The sequence below is a fragment of the Taurulus bubalis genome (genome assembly GCF_910589615.1).
Source record: "Taurulus bubalis genome assembly, chromosome: 11".
NCBI classification, from domain to species: Eukaryota; Metazoa; Chordata; class Actinopteri; order Perciformes; family Cottidae; genus Taurulus; species Taurulus bubalis.
Window position 1 is genome coordinate 8,449,625 of NC_136599.1, and position 13,959 is coordinate 8,463,583.

Here is a 13,959-nt window from a genome sequence, read left to right on the forward strand (position 1 = left end):
TTACAAATTCAGCAGCTGCTGCACTGCTATAGGCAAAAAACAACGTGGAGGATGGACACATGTGATGGAGAAAGCGCGCTGTTTAACTTGTTGTGAGGAGTGGCAAGTCTACCGGACAATAAGTGCTGGACTTTCTTACCTTCATGTTCGCTTTCTCCTCCTCTAAGCCATCGGTGTAGTCTTCGTTTGGCAAAAACCGTGCAGGTTGATTGGTTACCGATACATGTGTCGGTTCTAGTGCAGCGATCCGGAAAGAAGAGACACGTTGCTGCCCTCGACCTGACCGAGTAGAGGTGTCATTGAACGTCAATTGCAGAATATCAGATTGGATTAGATAAAAAGCAGTTCGGACGTGTGTGCTCAGGCTGGTGGTGTTGCTTCCCTAAAAGTGCACGTTTGAAAGGAAAGAAAAAACGGCAAAAAGGCAAATGGGAAGGTTATCTGGGGAAGTTAAGGAGCACAGAGGGGAGGGCATAAAAAGAGTTAAAAGTACCGCCTCTTTGTTATTCTCACACGGTGTACCTGCATCAGCAGCATCAGCAGCATCACTTTTCGCTTACGAGTTATAACCAGGCCTTAAAGGCGTGAGAACCACACATAAACACCAGTTTTGAAGACTTATTTCCCAGTGCCACTTAGTCACACATGTTTTATTTAAAAGGCAGCGAGTTTAGTTTAGATAACCCATATGAGCCCGAACACAACATCAATAATTCCTGTTTTTCAAAAAACAGAATCAATATTGATTTGAAAATAAATTAGGCCGATGAAATAATGCAAAAATGTTTTAAAAAGAAGAAGAAATGAAGTGGACAACATTTCGTAACAAATGTATATATCACTAAATATTATTAATTATATTTATATTATTTCTACCATATTCCATTTAAAGTTGGAAAATTCAGTCCACAAAGTGTCATTTCATTAAGTTTTGTCAAGAACACACACATATATGTTTTTACAGTCAACACTTGAAATGATGAAGGCTATTGCAAATGACAAGGTAGTGTAAACCATACTTTGGTGTTTCATTGTTCCTATATATATATATACTGTACATGCAAACTGTATTGTCACACTTGACTAGCAGGTCGTTGTACCTTTAATTATGATGCATGATGGGAATTGAAGTATTCCTCCAAGACCGATCGAAAACAAGGCGAACGAAACAAAACTACAACTCCCACCGTTTCTGTATTTCGGTTGGTTACAAACGATGATGGCGTCGCACGGGGAAGAAGCTGGTTCCCCCAAGTCTGCTCCTTCTGGGGACCAGGAAGAGAGAAAACCCGCGGCCGTGTCGTTTGGCTTCACTAAAACAGTTAGCAAATTTAAACCCTCGACTGGCGACGGGATCAAGAAAGATGACAGAGATTATTTGACCGGAATTGACGGAAAAGAACTGCAAAGGTGGGCTTCGTATGCTAACGCTAATGCTAACGTACCGGTATCATAACTAGCTTGCTTAATATATTTGTATTAGCGTCACGGTTAGCACTTTAGTTCCCCCTTCTGGTTGCTAACACGTAAATAACTAGACTTGTGGAGTAGATGGTGACGTTACACAGGAGGTACGTCTTGTTTTGATGTTGTCGCCTCGCTAACTTCACTCCTGTGTTGCAGTTCAAAACCGTCCGAGAAGCCCAAAGAGCTCATCATCCCTCTGATCCAGAAGAACCGCTGGCACCGGGCGGCCCCGGGCGCCGAGGTCGAGGCGAGCGCAGGCAAAGCGCCCAAAACCACCGAGGACAATGACTCTGTGGAGTCCCAGGCTGTCAAGGAGCTCATTGAAGGTATGCACAGTTCACTAGAATATATAATAAACGTATTAGTGTGTATGTGTGTGTGCTTGTTGGGAAGGCCAAGGTGATCATAACTCCTCATGCAGAGCTCTTTGTGCATCTCTAAACGGGGCTTGTAGACTCTCGGAGGCAGCTCGAGCTGTGGCAAAACGGGCCAGAAATCAACCCGAACCTCTTCATCCCCCTGTTGATGCAAAACAAAGTGCCAGACGGCTTTGAGGATGGAGACCGTGTGAAGGTGGATCTACGGCCTGAATCTGTAAGTATGGAGACCGAGTGTCTGACGGAAACACTCTGTAATCTGAAGCAGAGGGGCACAACAAAGCATGTTGTTATACTCAGTTTGCACTTCACTGCTTGAAGAGAAGTGTTTAAACAGTTTTCTTATTTGTGTCTTTGTTATTCCTGTATAACCACATCAGGATCTTTCCATTGCAACTATAGTAGACACACAATAGTGTATTTGTAGTGTAGAGTATTTACTATATGCATTATTTATTAAGGTGAAATGCAATCAAGTCATAGAAAGTACCGCCCAACAACAGAGACATTTGAAGAGGAGATGGAGATTGGATGATTCAAGGGTTTAACGGAATAATTAAGTGTTTAATCAATGATTGTATACACACCCGTACATCCGTACTCCTGGGAGTTTCCTTTATACTTTTATAACTGTTGTTGTTGTTGTAGTCTGTCTCGTCTAACGTCTCATAACGTCTAATGTATGCACCTTCCGCCTTGAAAAATTCCTTGTTTGTGTAAACATTCCTGGCAAATAAACGGTTTCTGATCTGAGTAAACATTCTACTGTTGGCATCTAAGGTTTGCATAACAGTTGTTTGAGGAGGAAATGATCGTATATCAGTATTGGATGTGAAGATCACAATACAATCTGCTAGAGAGGCATTTCAATGAGCATAGGAAAACACTTGACAGTACAAAAACATTTGGTAGACTTGCTACTTTGACTCCGATAGAAATTTGAGTATGTGAAAGTGCTGACGGTCCGAGTGAAATAACCCCCCTGTGTGCATACACAACTCTGCGCATGCGTTTGGATGCGGTGAACTTTGTCAGTACACTGAGGCTCGGGGTGGCAGACAGCCATCAACATTCTCCCCAGAGACATGCGGGCAACCAATCAGATGTCTTTTCTTTTCATCAGAGGCCTCACACGTCTCGTCACTGTCATCCCATATCTGCTCTCAATCACTGCAGATGTGACTGCCAGGACATGAGAGTCAGAGGAAGCGTGTTCGCTGCGCCCCGGAGCTCATTTTAATGCAGCCTGCTCTGTGAGCGCCGACTCCCAGCTTCCCTCAGAGGAAAGCCTTCTGCGGAGGCAGAGGCGAGCCGGGCCATCGCTCTGACGAGGGCTGCCGTGGCTGCTGCCTGGTGACTTCAGTCACTGAGTCTGACAGTCTGGAGCCAAAAGGCTGACTCAGACTGGCCTTCAAAACCGCTTCTCTTCGTCAGCCAACCATTACAGCTTTTTGTGTTTCAGGATTCCAAGATTACATAAGCACCTCATTCAGCTCTCACGCGCATATTAATGCAGACTGTGGAGTCTTTGCTTCTTTTCTTGGGTTGTTTGAGCATTTAAATGTCTCTTGATCTTCAAAAAGATGACGTCGCTGTATGTGTTCGTCAGTCGACAGATGCAGACTATGAGAGCATTCCTGTTGAGGCTTATGGAATCGCTATGCTGAAAGGGATGGGCTGGAATAAAGAGGAAGGCATTGGACGCACCTTTAAACAGTGAGTAGTTCACTGATGCCCTACTTTACCATTGTCACTCCTAAGGTAACGTTATGCTTAACCTTTTTTATGTTGTTCAATCAAGCTAAATATGCTAAAGTCTGTAGTTTCAGCTTCTTAAATGTGAGGATTTGCTTCTTTTCTTAGTTTTATATCTGAGAAATCTTTGAATATCTTTAGATTTGGAATGTAATTTGGACCAAATAAGATATTTAAAGAAGTCACCTTGTGCACTCAGAACGAGCTATGAGCACCTTCCAGAATTTATGTATATTTCCTATGCTTACAATTACTAATATAACAATGACTCAAATAAATAAAAAAAATCAACAGACTAATCTATAATTAAAATGATTGTTAAAGAATACTGATTAGGACATTGACTGTGAATATAGTCACAAGTCAAATCTTGCACATTAACCTGCAATTGTATAAAACCACTAATTACAGGCGATTACTCTTTTTACTAAAAACAAATTCATAAGGAGAAGACATTGACCGCATCTCACTTATCTCTGTACTCTAGTAGCCTGAATTTAAAATACAAGATGAGACGAACCGTGTGCACCTCCAGCCTCTTTTACATCCTGCACATGTCCATCTCTTTCTTCATTGATTTCATTCTGTCGTTCCCCGTCTACTCAGACATGTGGCGCCAATCGAACACCAGCTCCGTCCAAGGGGTTTGGGCCTTGGAGCTGATCGTGCAGCGATAAAGGACCTGGAGCCCACCAGACACAAGCGCCCCCCCAAGCCAGGTGATGAGAAGGAGAAGGAGGAGGAACTCGTGATGGGTCCAGGCGGCTGCGTGCTGGTGGAGTCAGGGGCACATAAAGAACTGTATGGCAAGGTAGCGCTGATCCGAAATGTGTTTGCATTCATATTCATCATCTGTTGACACGCAGTTATCTCCTGGTACAGACACAAGGAATCGTCCAACTACCTGTTTTATTTCTATGTATTGTTTTCGCTGAAATAAGTTGCCAAAACGTTCATTCATGTGCTGCAGATTGAAGGCCTTGATGCAGACAACGCTCGAGTTGTGGTGAAGCTGGCTATTGGCGGCAGGTCTGCAACAATCAGCCAGCATGCTATTAAACTGGTTGGACGCAAGGAATACGACAAAAACTGCAAAGACCTCAGTGAGTAACTGTCAACAAAGGAAATGGAGAAGTTTAACATTTCTGGAAAAATGATTGAATGCTGATAGTCTTGACTGTTGTTGATCCACCAGTCGAGTGACATTTCAGCTTTAAAAATAGCGTTTCAGCCACAGCTTTTATTTTTGGTATTCAAAGCTGTTGAGAATTCAAAACATAACTACGCAGAACCACTTGTGACTCACAACACTGCAGTCTCTCTATTGGGGGTTTTGCCACATTTAACTTCATGCCATGCTAACCAGTTTTTTTTCCTCCCTGAATCAGGTCGCCTCAGTAGAGCCCACAAGGAGAAAGAGAAGGAGCAACAGAGACGGGAGGAGAAAGAGAGGCAAAGTAATAATGGTGAGGATGTAAAACACAAGTCTTCAGAAAGAGACAAAGGAAACGATGAGAGGAAGAGGAAACACCGAGAATCCAGTCAAGACAGGTACTCTTCCAGCAAAAGATGATGTTTCTTATTTAGAATTTTATTTCGTACATCATTTTTACCACACTGCACTAGTTCTCATTTCCATTTGTTGGTTAATAAGCGGTCAATTTTTTCTTTTTTGAGTAAATATACTGAAGATGTGTTTTTTTTTTTTTTTTTTTTCCCCTCAGAGAGAAACCGCCAGTGAAAGAGGCACGACGACCACCGGCTCCGCGCTCCTGGCTCCAGAGGGACTTGAAAGTTCGCTTTGTAGACAAAGCTTTCAAAGGGGGCAGGTACTACAACTCCAAGGTACGGATATGCCCCCTACATATTGCATTATCTTTGAAGTCTCTGTTTTTATTTGTCAAACTACTCGTCCCTCCTTTGGGTCTTTGAATTCAAATGTTAGAATCCAGTGATTTTATACCAGAGACTTGTTTGAAATGATGAAACTCACCATGCCTTTTACCCAGCTACTTTTACACACACATTTTCCTATATATTTTTATATATATATATATCTTCCTCTCTTTTTTCATACATATCTTTTTTTTCTTTTTGACATGGTGGATATGTATGTTATTTATTGTTTTAATAATTAAATTACCACTGAAATAGGAGCAGTTAAATACATACCATTGAACTGTTACCCAGCCACAGAAAAGCTATGGAATATCCCACCATATATTTAGCAGCAATGTTTAAATAAATGTGTTTTTATTATAGCTGTTAACATCAGTTTTGTTTTTTCTAGATGCATGTGGAGGATGTCCTGACATCGAATATCTGTGTGTGTCGAACTGAAGAGGGAAGACTGTTAGACGGTGAGTCATTAGTGTCCTCGGGTGTTAGTTTATCAGTTCCTTATCGAATATGATTCCACAAATACATTAGTGACATTTAATATCAGCTGACCACTATCCCTGAGTGTTGAGACAGTAACTGCTATAAAAATGTTTGACAATCCCACGGTTTCTTATTTTAATGGCAGATGTGAAGCAGGACATGCTGGAAACCATCATTCCTAGAAGTGAAAATGATTCTATAATGGTTGTGCTGGGCGAGCACAGAGGACAGGTAAGCAAAGGATCGGTCGTCTTCCCTGCAGGATATGTGCGCTGGTTTGTACCGTGACTAATCGGTGTGCGATTGTTTGTTCAGGTCGGCCGAATTCTCCAACGGGACAAGAACAAGTGCAGAGCGATGGTCCAGCTCGACCGACATGACGAGAAAGTGTTCACTCTGGATTATGACACCATTTGTCACTATGTGGGAGCAACAGACTGATGATTCAAATACTCGCTGTACTTCATCCCATCTGAAATGTTGTGCTTCTGATATATTCAAAAATAATGGATTTTAAAGCGTTGATATTTTGTAATAAAACATTGTAAAGAATTGTATTTGTGCAGATATTATTAGAAGATCTAACACCAATACACAAAGAAAAGTTGCAACGAGTCATTATCACAGTAATCTTGAGATTTATTAGCAAATAAAGTCCACTAATGGCTTTAGTACAACAAGAAGGTCAATCTTTAGGTCATATAAAAAAGTATTTACAACATTTCTACATGTTTGACAAGAGAATGAAAGCACTGGAGGTGTAAAAAGCTCAGCACTCAATTTCTGACATTTACACACGTTTCAGAATGAAAAGAAAACTTAAGCGGCGTCGGTCTGTTACAGCAAAAGGAAGACGAACTGTACAACTGTGTCTTTGTTAGTTGTTTCCTGGGAGCTGGGCTTACTCTTTGGGAATCTGGTTGGCTGCGTTAGCCCGAAGCACGGCCCCTGGACTGGGGTAGGGCCGCTGCTGGAAGAGGGGCCCCGCCGCTGTGGTGTCTGCACCCGTCTTGGCTTCATTACGCTTGGGCAAGCCAGTCGACCACGAGCCTCTGTAAACATAACGACATTTGCTTTAATAAACAGTTGTATACACTCTGCTCATACCATTAAAAGGGCATTTGACCCATTTTACACATCAATCAGTTTACTGGACATGTTAAGTACAACTCAGACTGTGTGTGTCTTATGTGGCGGTTCAGGCAGGAAAGGTCTAATGAAAAGATGCATTCAATTGCATTATGGGAATTGTACGATCCAGAGTTTTTAATGGAATAAAAAGACCAAGATCTTGTTCTATCATCATGACTGTTATTTCTGTACCTTGGGGCATCAGAATAAGCACTTGGATCCATGGGGTCCATCTCATCATCTTTTCTCCCTGAAAGGAAAATAATGAACATGCATAATGATGAACATACATTAATGTAAAAGAGCATCTTTCATTTGTAAACGCTTGTGTGGTAGGATGCAGATGTAAACAATACCTCTTTTGTTCTTGCTGTACGGTGCCGCGTCCTCCCTCCTCGGCTTCCTTCGGTCTCTGTCCCTCCCTTCGTCCCTCTCTCGGTCTCTCTCCCGTTCCCGCTCCCTTTCCCGCTCTTTTTCACGCTCTTTTTCTCTTTCCCGCTCCCGCTCTCTCTCTAGCTTCTCAAACGGCCTCTCAATTCTTTCATCTGCTCCCTCGGCTGAACGAAAAATAAAATAAAGGCAATGGTTACAAAATAAACCACAAACAAACTGCAATCTCTGATTGTTTGCAAAATGATGATCAGACCTGTTATGATTTGTAAGTCATACACCAGAAAAACATGGAAATATTGTGATCGTCAAAATGTGCCGTGTCATCAAAATGTTATGTTTCAGAGGCTTTTAAATGCCATACCTCTAATTTTCTTGGCAGGTTTCATTACCACTGAAGTTGGGTCATTTGGGGACAGCCAGGCCACCAAATCTGTCTCCACATTCCAATAATAAGGAAGACCACTGTGGAACGACGGAAAAATAAATCAAATGGTTGCAAAAGAAAAACAATAATTAAGGTTATATAATAATATTAGGAAATGTATTAATTTAATTTATTTGATGTGATGATTCAAAATACACTACAACTCTGCATTAATCATTGAGAATAAAAATACCATGAAGCAGGAAGACTCATTTCCAATGTATTTCTTCAACACAATGCTAAACCATAAACATCCATAAAGTAGCGGCGTGAATAATCTTAAATATATGCAGACACAAATTGCTACATTTTAAATAAATAAGACATTATGGCAAAATAATCATGAAATAAAATAAAACTTACTAACAGCAAAAGTTTATTGCAAGTCATCATTAATATATAAAACGTTGTATGTATTGTATATCTAAACCAAAACTAAATGTACTGTTCACAAAAATCCCAAAAGATTCTTTTTAAATAGATGATGTCAGTGCCAGAATAACTTGACATTCCTCTATAATAATATAGAGTGCATACGTACCAAGCAGTGTCAAACACTTTATACCAGTTTGGGGGAAGACTCTCCACTCTCGTAGCTTCATAATCCACATTATTGTCATCATAATCTTCAGCAATAATCTCCTCATCTGCTTCTGGATGAATTTGAGGAGAACATTTGTTACATGACACATGAAAAATATATATCTGAAAAATTTCTTGTTAATTGTTTATTATTACCTTGGTCTGACGGTTTAACAATTCCTCTCTTGGCCAAGCGGGCCAGCAGTGCAGCGGGTAGAGGCATCCTGCAACAGAGAGTAGGGAGGATTAACTCACGACGACGATGATGATGATGATGATGATGATGATGCAATAAGACAGCAGGCCATCAGCCACACTTCAGCCACTTCAGCAGCAAGAAGCAGAGAAAATCTTTGCAACACAGATACATCTTTTGGATTTCCCACAAATGGCCACTCCTGAAATACGATGGGCCACCCCGTTATCCTGAACTATGATGAATACTTTTGGTGATACTTTATACTTTGAATGTATTATTTTATTTTGTATTTGTTTCTTTTGTACATAGAGAATAAAGTACGGAAGCTTTATTTTAAATTTGTAAAGAGACATTCTTGGTGTTGTGCTGTGATTGGTAGGTATCACTATCTTTTAAATAAAATAATATAACCACAAGAATGTAAGAAACTGTACTGCACTGTAATGCTAGTTATTAAAGTGAGTATCAAGGACATAAAAGGTAAAGTAATGCTAGTAATGTGTGTCCTTCATGCCACCCCACATGGGGACCCCCAGTCAAAAAGGGATTGGACATGTCAACTGTAACAAAACACACACACACGCCACAGAGCTAGTATTAACCAACAGCAATATTGCTGCGACTCTCCTGAAAGTGATCCTGAGCTGTAAAGAGTCCGTGCTTCAGGGTTGCAGCCTGAGTGTCGTCACCAGTCATTTCAGTGCGTGAGGTCATAACTACTGAGGCTGAAACGTTAGCTACTGTTGCTCGAATATCTTTGGCTGCTCGGATTTGGACAAAGAGTCTTCTATAAAAGATAAAAGAGACATTTTGCATTTTTAAAAGAATCTCTTTAAACACGATAGGACATTTATTTCCATAAAATAAGTGCACCCCCCACGCTCGGAGACTCCAGTGTGAGCAACTGGATGATTACATATCAAATAAACGCACTCACATGAGCACTTCGTAAATACCCCACAACTACAATAACAGTAAAACCTTCACCTTAAAAAATAACTGAATGAATGAAAATTAATGTAACGCTACCTTTCTGTTTTTAAGACAATCGCCTCTTCGAGGGGACACGACTTCCCGCAACAGCACACGGCGCGCACAATGATGACGTAGCACGGCTCTCTCTACGACAACAAACATGGAGGAATATGCGCGTGAACCTTGGTGAGATTAGTATGCATGAACATTTCCTCTTCGTTGCGTATTACAACAACGTTAACTTCGGACACTGCGTTGCTTTTACAAGTCATGTTGAAGTTGTCGTGAGAGCGAACGGAGAGGCTCTGTGCGTTAGCCGGCTAGCTTAGTGGAGGCTCAGGGATATAAAGAGATAAAGCTGCGTTCAGGGACACACTGCTACTGAGCTCCTGCAACCTCTTACATGCATGTGTCTTTTTTAGGATGGCACACAGAGATACATACACCACGAAATACAGTTCACACATGTGACTCATATAGGACTGTGTAACTCAGTTTAAATGTGTGAATTTGAACAAGCCTCCACTGACCAGCAGAGAGATATTGCAGTATTTAAGTTAACTAAAGATAGATCCTGGACCAGCTTCTATAGGGACCAAGGCTAAAATATTACTTGCATATGCCAGAATCCTCTTATAATAACTTATATAAGATCAGATAAGCCTTTACTGTTGGACAGAGATAAGCACAAAGTAAAAAACTAAATATTTAAAAATCGTATTGTATTCAAATTACTGTATGCATATTAGGCTACAGTTGTACAATAATATGCATTTAACTCGCTGTGTAAGACTGCAATTAACAACAGTTTTTATAGTTGTATGTGTCCATTCTTTTTCAGATTAATTTGTTATCCGTCTATAACATGTAAGAAAATACTGAAGTATACCAATTTTATATTTCGCTGATCTAATATCTAAACAAGTGATCAATTGTTTAAATTGTGGTAGATTATCTTTCTGTTCTCCTATTAATCAGCTAACTGTTTCAGCATACGTATGATGGTGCCACAAAAGGCTATGAAACATTTGGATGTAGCTGCTCAAATAACGGATAAAATCATTGCAGTAGCACATTGTGAATTCTGTTGGTACCAGTTTTCTCTCCACGTTAAACTATTTTGAATGGCGAGTGTCTGTGGTTATATATGGAGTTTAGGATTGCTGAAAATGCACACATTACGTGACAAAGCCTATGTCTATTTTTTGACATTACTTACTTCATCCTGTCTTAACATTGTCTTCCCCTGTCTTCTTAATGCACTCCTGCAGTCCCTGGAGAATAGTGGACGACTGTGGCGGTGCTTTCACCATGGGTGCCATTGGGGGAGGGGTGTTCCAGGCAATCAAGGGCTTTCGTAATGCCCCTGCGGTGAGTTCACCACATCTTCATAATAATAATTATGATATGCTCCAACAAAGGCAGCATTCAACAGTGTTCTAATGTTTCAGGGTGTCGGCCACCGACTGAGAGGAAGTGCAAATGCAGTGAGAATAAGAGCTCCTCAAATTGGAGGTGAGGACGTCTTCTTTTGTTTCCTTTACTGTCGCTCTCGGAGTCTTAATGTGCGTATGGCACATAGAGTTAAATAGCATCACTCCCTGTGTATATGAAATGCTTTTCCTGCAAAATAGTTCACTTATTTTGGGAGCCAGAGCCCAGTTGTAACATTGGTCTAAAACTAAAAGCAAACATCAAACCAGATGTGCAGGCATTCATGGGCTTGTTTTTTGGTGGTTTTCAGGTAGCTTTGCTGTATGGGGAGGACTCTTCTCCACAATCGATTGTGGGTTAGTTCGCTTGAGAGGGAAAGAGGATCCTTGGAACTCCATAACAAGCGGTGCACTAACCGGGGCCATCCTGGCAGCACGCAGTAAGAGGGGGCCCACATATCCCAATGACCTGACCTCGTCTAATTAAGTGTGATTCACTCAATTCTGTGTTTTCCTGCAGGTGGGCCGTTAACTATGGTGGGCTCTGCCATGATGGGGGGGATTTTGCTCGCTCTAATTGAGGGTTTTGGGATCCTCCTAACCAGATATTCAGCACAGCAGTTTCAGAACCGTAAGTGAAGCTGATTGAGTTTTCCAATCAATATTTTTATATTAAGAAAAAAGCCTCTTTATATAAATAGACATCCTTCTGTATTTTTGTGTTGTATTTTAGTATTCCTATGAAAAACTGGTTGAATGTAGAAAATTAAGCACCAAAGGCAGTGCTACAATGGTTTGTAATAAGTAAATGAGAGAATAATATACCTTTTTCACAGCAGACATTTGGGCTCATCATAACAAGAAATGCTCAGGTGAAAAAGATTTTGTTAACGATGAATCAGTTCCACTAAGTGTCCCATTACGCCATGACAGTGAGCCTGTATGCACCATCCCGGGACCCTGGAAGTAGCTCACCTAAATGGATCGCACTCATCTGAACGTTATTAATCACACCGGTGCTTTTCCTACTATGACAAGCCAAACATTGTTTGCTGTGAAAAATGTCGGTAGACCAGAAATGCAATGTTCTGTGTAAAAGTAGACTCATATTTGCTAGACTGAAAAATGTTTCTGTGGTGCCATAAGTCTATGTGTCATAAGTCTATGTGTTATAAGTCTCTGTGTCATAAGTCTATGTGTCATAAGTCTCTGTGTCATAAGTCTCTGTGTCATAAGTCTCTGTGTCATAAGTCTCTGTGCACCAACACATAGCGGATGCAACAAGTTGCAACATTTGATAAAAAAAACGACCGGTTACTGATAACAGTAGCGATGGCTCAGTTCTATTTGTATTATTCACACCTGTGCTTTTTTCACTATGACAAGGCATCAAAATAAATTCTATTTAAAAAATGTAAGAAATCACTAGTGGATAAGGCAGATTAATTGCACAGCAGAAATGTACGATATCTATAAAGGTTATATTCATTAAAGCGCTATACAAAATAAATACATGTATTATTATTATTATTATATTAATACCATGGATTAACAGGATACTGCCACAGAAACCTTAGAAAATCACTTTTAAAATAACCTTTGTGTTTTCTTCAGCTATTCCTTTTGCAGAAGACCCCAGTCAGTTGCCTCCAAAGGATGGAGGTCAGCAGCAACCGCTTCAGGGGGCAAAAGGGCAGTTTCAGTAGTAACCAACTGTGGACGCAGTGAGTCAAATCAGAGAGTAGGGAGGACACCAGACATTCCAGCAGGAGAGGACAAGGAGGTGGAGATACTGGTCTTTACAGTGGTGTCAAGAGTAGGTGCACTTTGTACATATACCTCAAGGGCTAATACTGTGATCTTATTTATTTATAAGTGAATGTTTGCGACAAACCTTGTGTTTGCACCTCCAGCATCTCATGCAACATTTTCTGTATCAACGGTTACTCTTCACTGTGATGGGTTAAATATGCAATTCTAAAATGTGTATATAAATCAATTTTGATTATTTAACATTTAGGCTAGAGCAATATATTAAAGGAATAGTTTGACATTTTGTGAATTGCGATTATTTGCCTTTGTGCAGAGAGTAAGATGAGAAGATCAACCACTCTCTGCTGGAGCCAGCAGTCGCTTAGCTTAGCATGAAGACTGTAATCTAGACAGGCCAAAGGTAACAACTAAACATTTCTTATTTTACGCGCTGTTATGTGCCGATTGTTTCTTAGCCAGGTACAGTGACTTGCTTAGTGAGTTGGCATCTATCTCTTTATGTAATTCTTAGCATGAAAGCAAATGTGTGTTTCCCGAAACAATAAACTATTCCTTTAGACTTCCAAAGATGTTAAATATGTATGCACATATTTAGTTTTTTAATGGCTGCCAAGCAGAACATTAGAGTAACAAGACAAATGAGACGTCAGGGAGGTTTCATCTTGGAGAACGGGTATTCTGGGAGCAGCGAGTCTGAAGTCTTAAATTATGTGTCGGCTGTGACAATCAATACAAAGAACGGTGTGTGTGTTTAAAAAAATGCGTGCGCTTAAGATGCAGTTTCTCCTAATATGGTCTTGCCCTCACCCGGCAGCTTTTGTCACGGTGAATCTTTGTTGAGTAGTTATTATCTTAACTATTAGAAGGATGAGCACAAAGCGTGAAAAATATAGGGATGAGTTCCCTAAAAATGATGGCTTGAATTGCATGCACCCTTAGCACTTTGATCACCGCATTATCCATCAAGCAACCAAGCACTTTTTAAAGTCCATCTCTCTGTTGTCTCTGAGATGGTTCAGTATTATCCTGTGTGTTTTACTGTCAAACTATGTATAGAAAGAATGTTTA

At 40.5% G+C, this 13,959-nt stretch overlaps 3 protein-coding genes across 3 annotated transcripts; 2 read left to right on the forward strand and 1 right to left on the reverse strand.

Moving 5' to 3' along the window:
* Positions 1 to 1,216: 1,216 nt before the first annotated feature.
* gpkow (G patch domain and KOW motifs) lies at positions 1,217 to 6,510 on the forward strand (the record flags this gene model as incomplete). Its single annotated transcript, XM_079226149.1, has 11 exons — positions 1,217 to 1,410; positions 1,624 to 1,793; positions 1,922 to 2,061; positions 3,454 to 3,560; positions 4,206 to 4,410; positions 4,570 to 4,702; positions 4,988 to 5,150; positions 5,324 to 5,444; positions 5,890 to 5,959; positions 6,127 to 6,212; positions 6,297 to 6,510. The coding sequence occupies 11 exons, from the start codon at positions 1,217 to 1,219 to the stop codon at positions 6,420 to 6,422; spliced, it is 1,515 nt and encodes a 504-aa protein (XP_079082275.1). The 3' UTR covers positions 6,423 to 6,510.
* Positions 6,511 to 6,605: 95 nt separating this feature from the next.
* Positions 6,606 to 9,775, reverse strand: pqbp1 (polyglutamine binding protein 1). The gene is made up of 7 exons (XM_079226703.1): positions 9,740 to 9,775; positions 8,668 to 8,735; positions 8,471 to 8,582; positions 7,867 to 7,967; positions 7,469 to 7,669; positions 7,305 to 7,362; positions 6,606 to 7,033 (listed from the first exon to the last, which is right to left on the reverse strand). The coding sequence occupies exons 2-7, from the start codon at positions 8,732 to 8,734 to the stop codon at positions 6,883 to 6,885; spliced, it is 690 nt and encodes a 229-aa protein (XP_079082829.1). The 5' UTR covers position 8,735; positions 9,740 to 9,775; the 3' UTR covers positions 6,606 to 6,882.
* A 70-nt stretch (positions 9,776 to 9,845) lies between these two features.
* On the forward strand, positions 9,846 to 13,026 carry timm17b (translocase of inner mitochondrial membrane 17 homolog B (yeast); the record flags this gene model as incomplete). The annotated part of the gene is made up of 6 exons (XM_079225771.1): positions 9,846 to 9,871; positions 10,957 to 11,056; positions 11,137 to 11,200; positions 11,430 to 11,558; positions 11,639 to 11,749; positions 12,733 to 13,026. The coding sequence occupies 6 exons, from the start codon at positions 9,846 to 9,848 to the stop codon at positions 12,822 to 12,824; spliced, it is 522 nt and encodes a 173-aa protein (XP_079081897.1). The 3' UTR covers positions 12,825 to 13,026.
* Between the last annotated feature and the right edge of the window lie 933 nt (positions 13,027 to 13,959).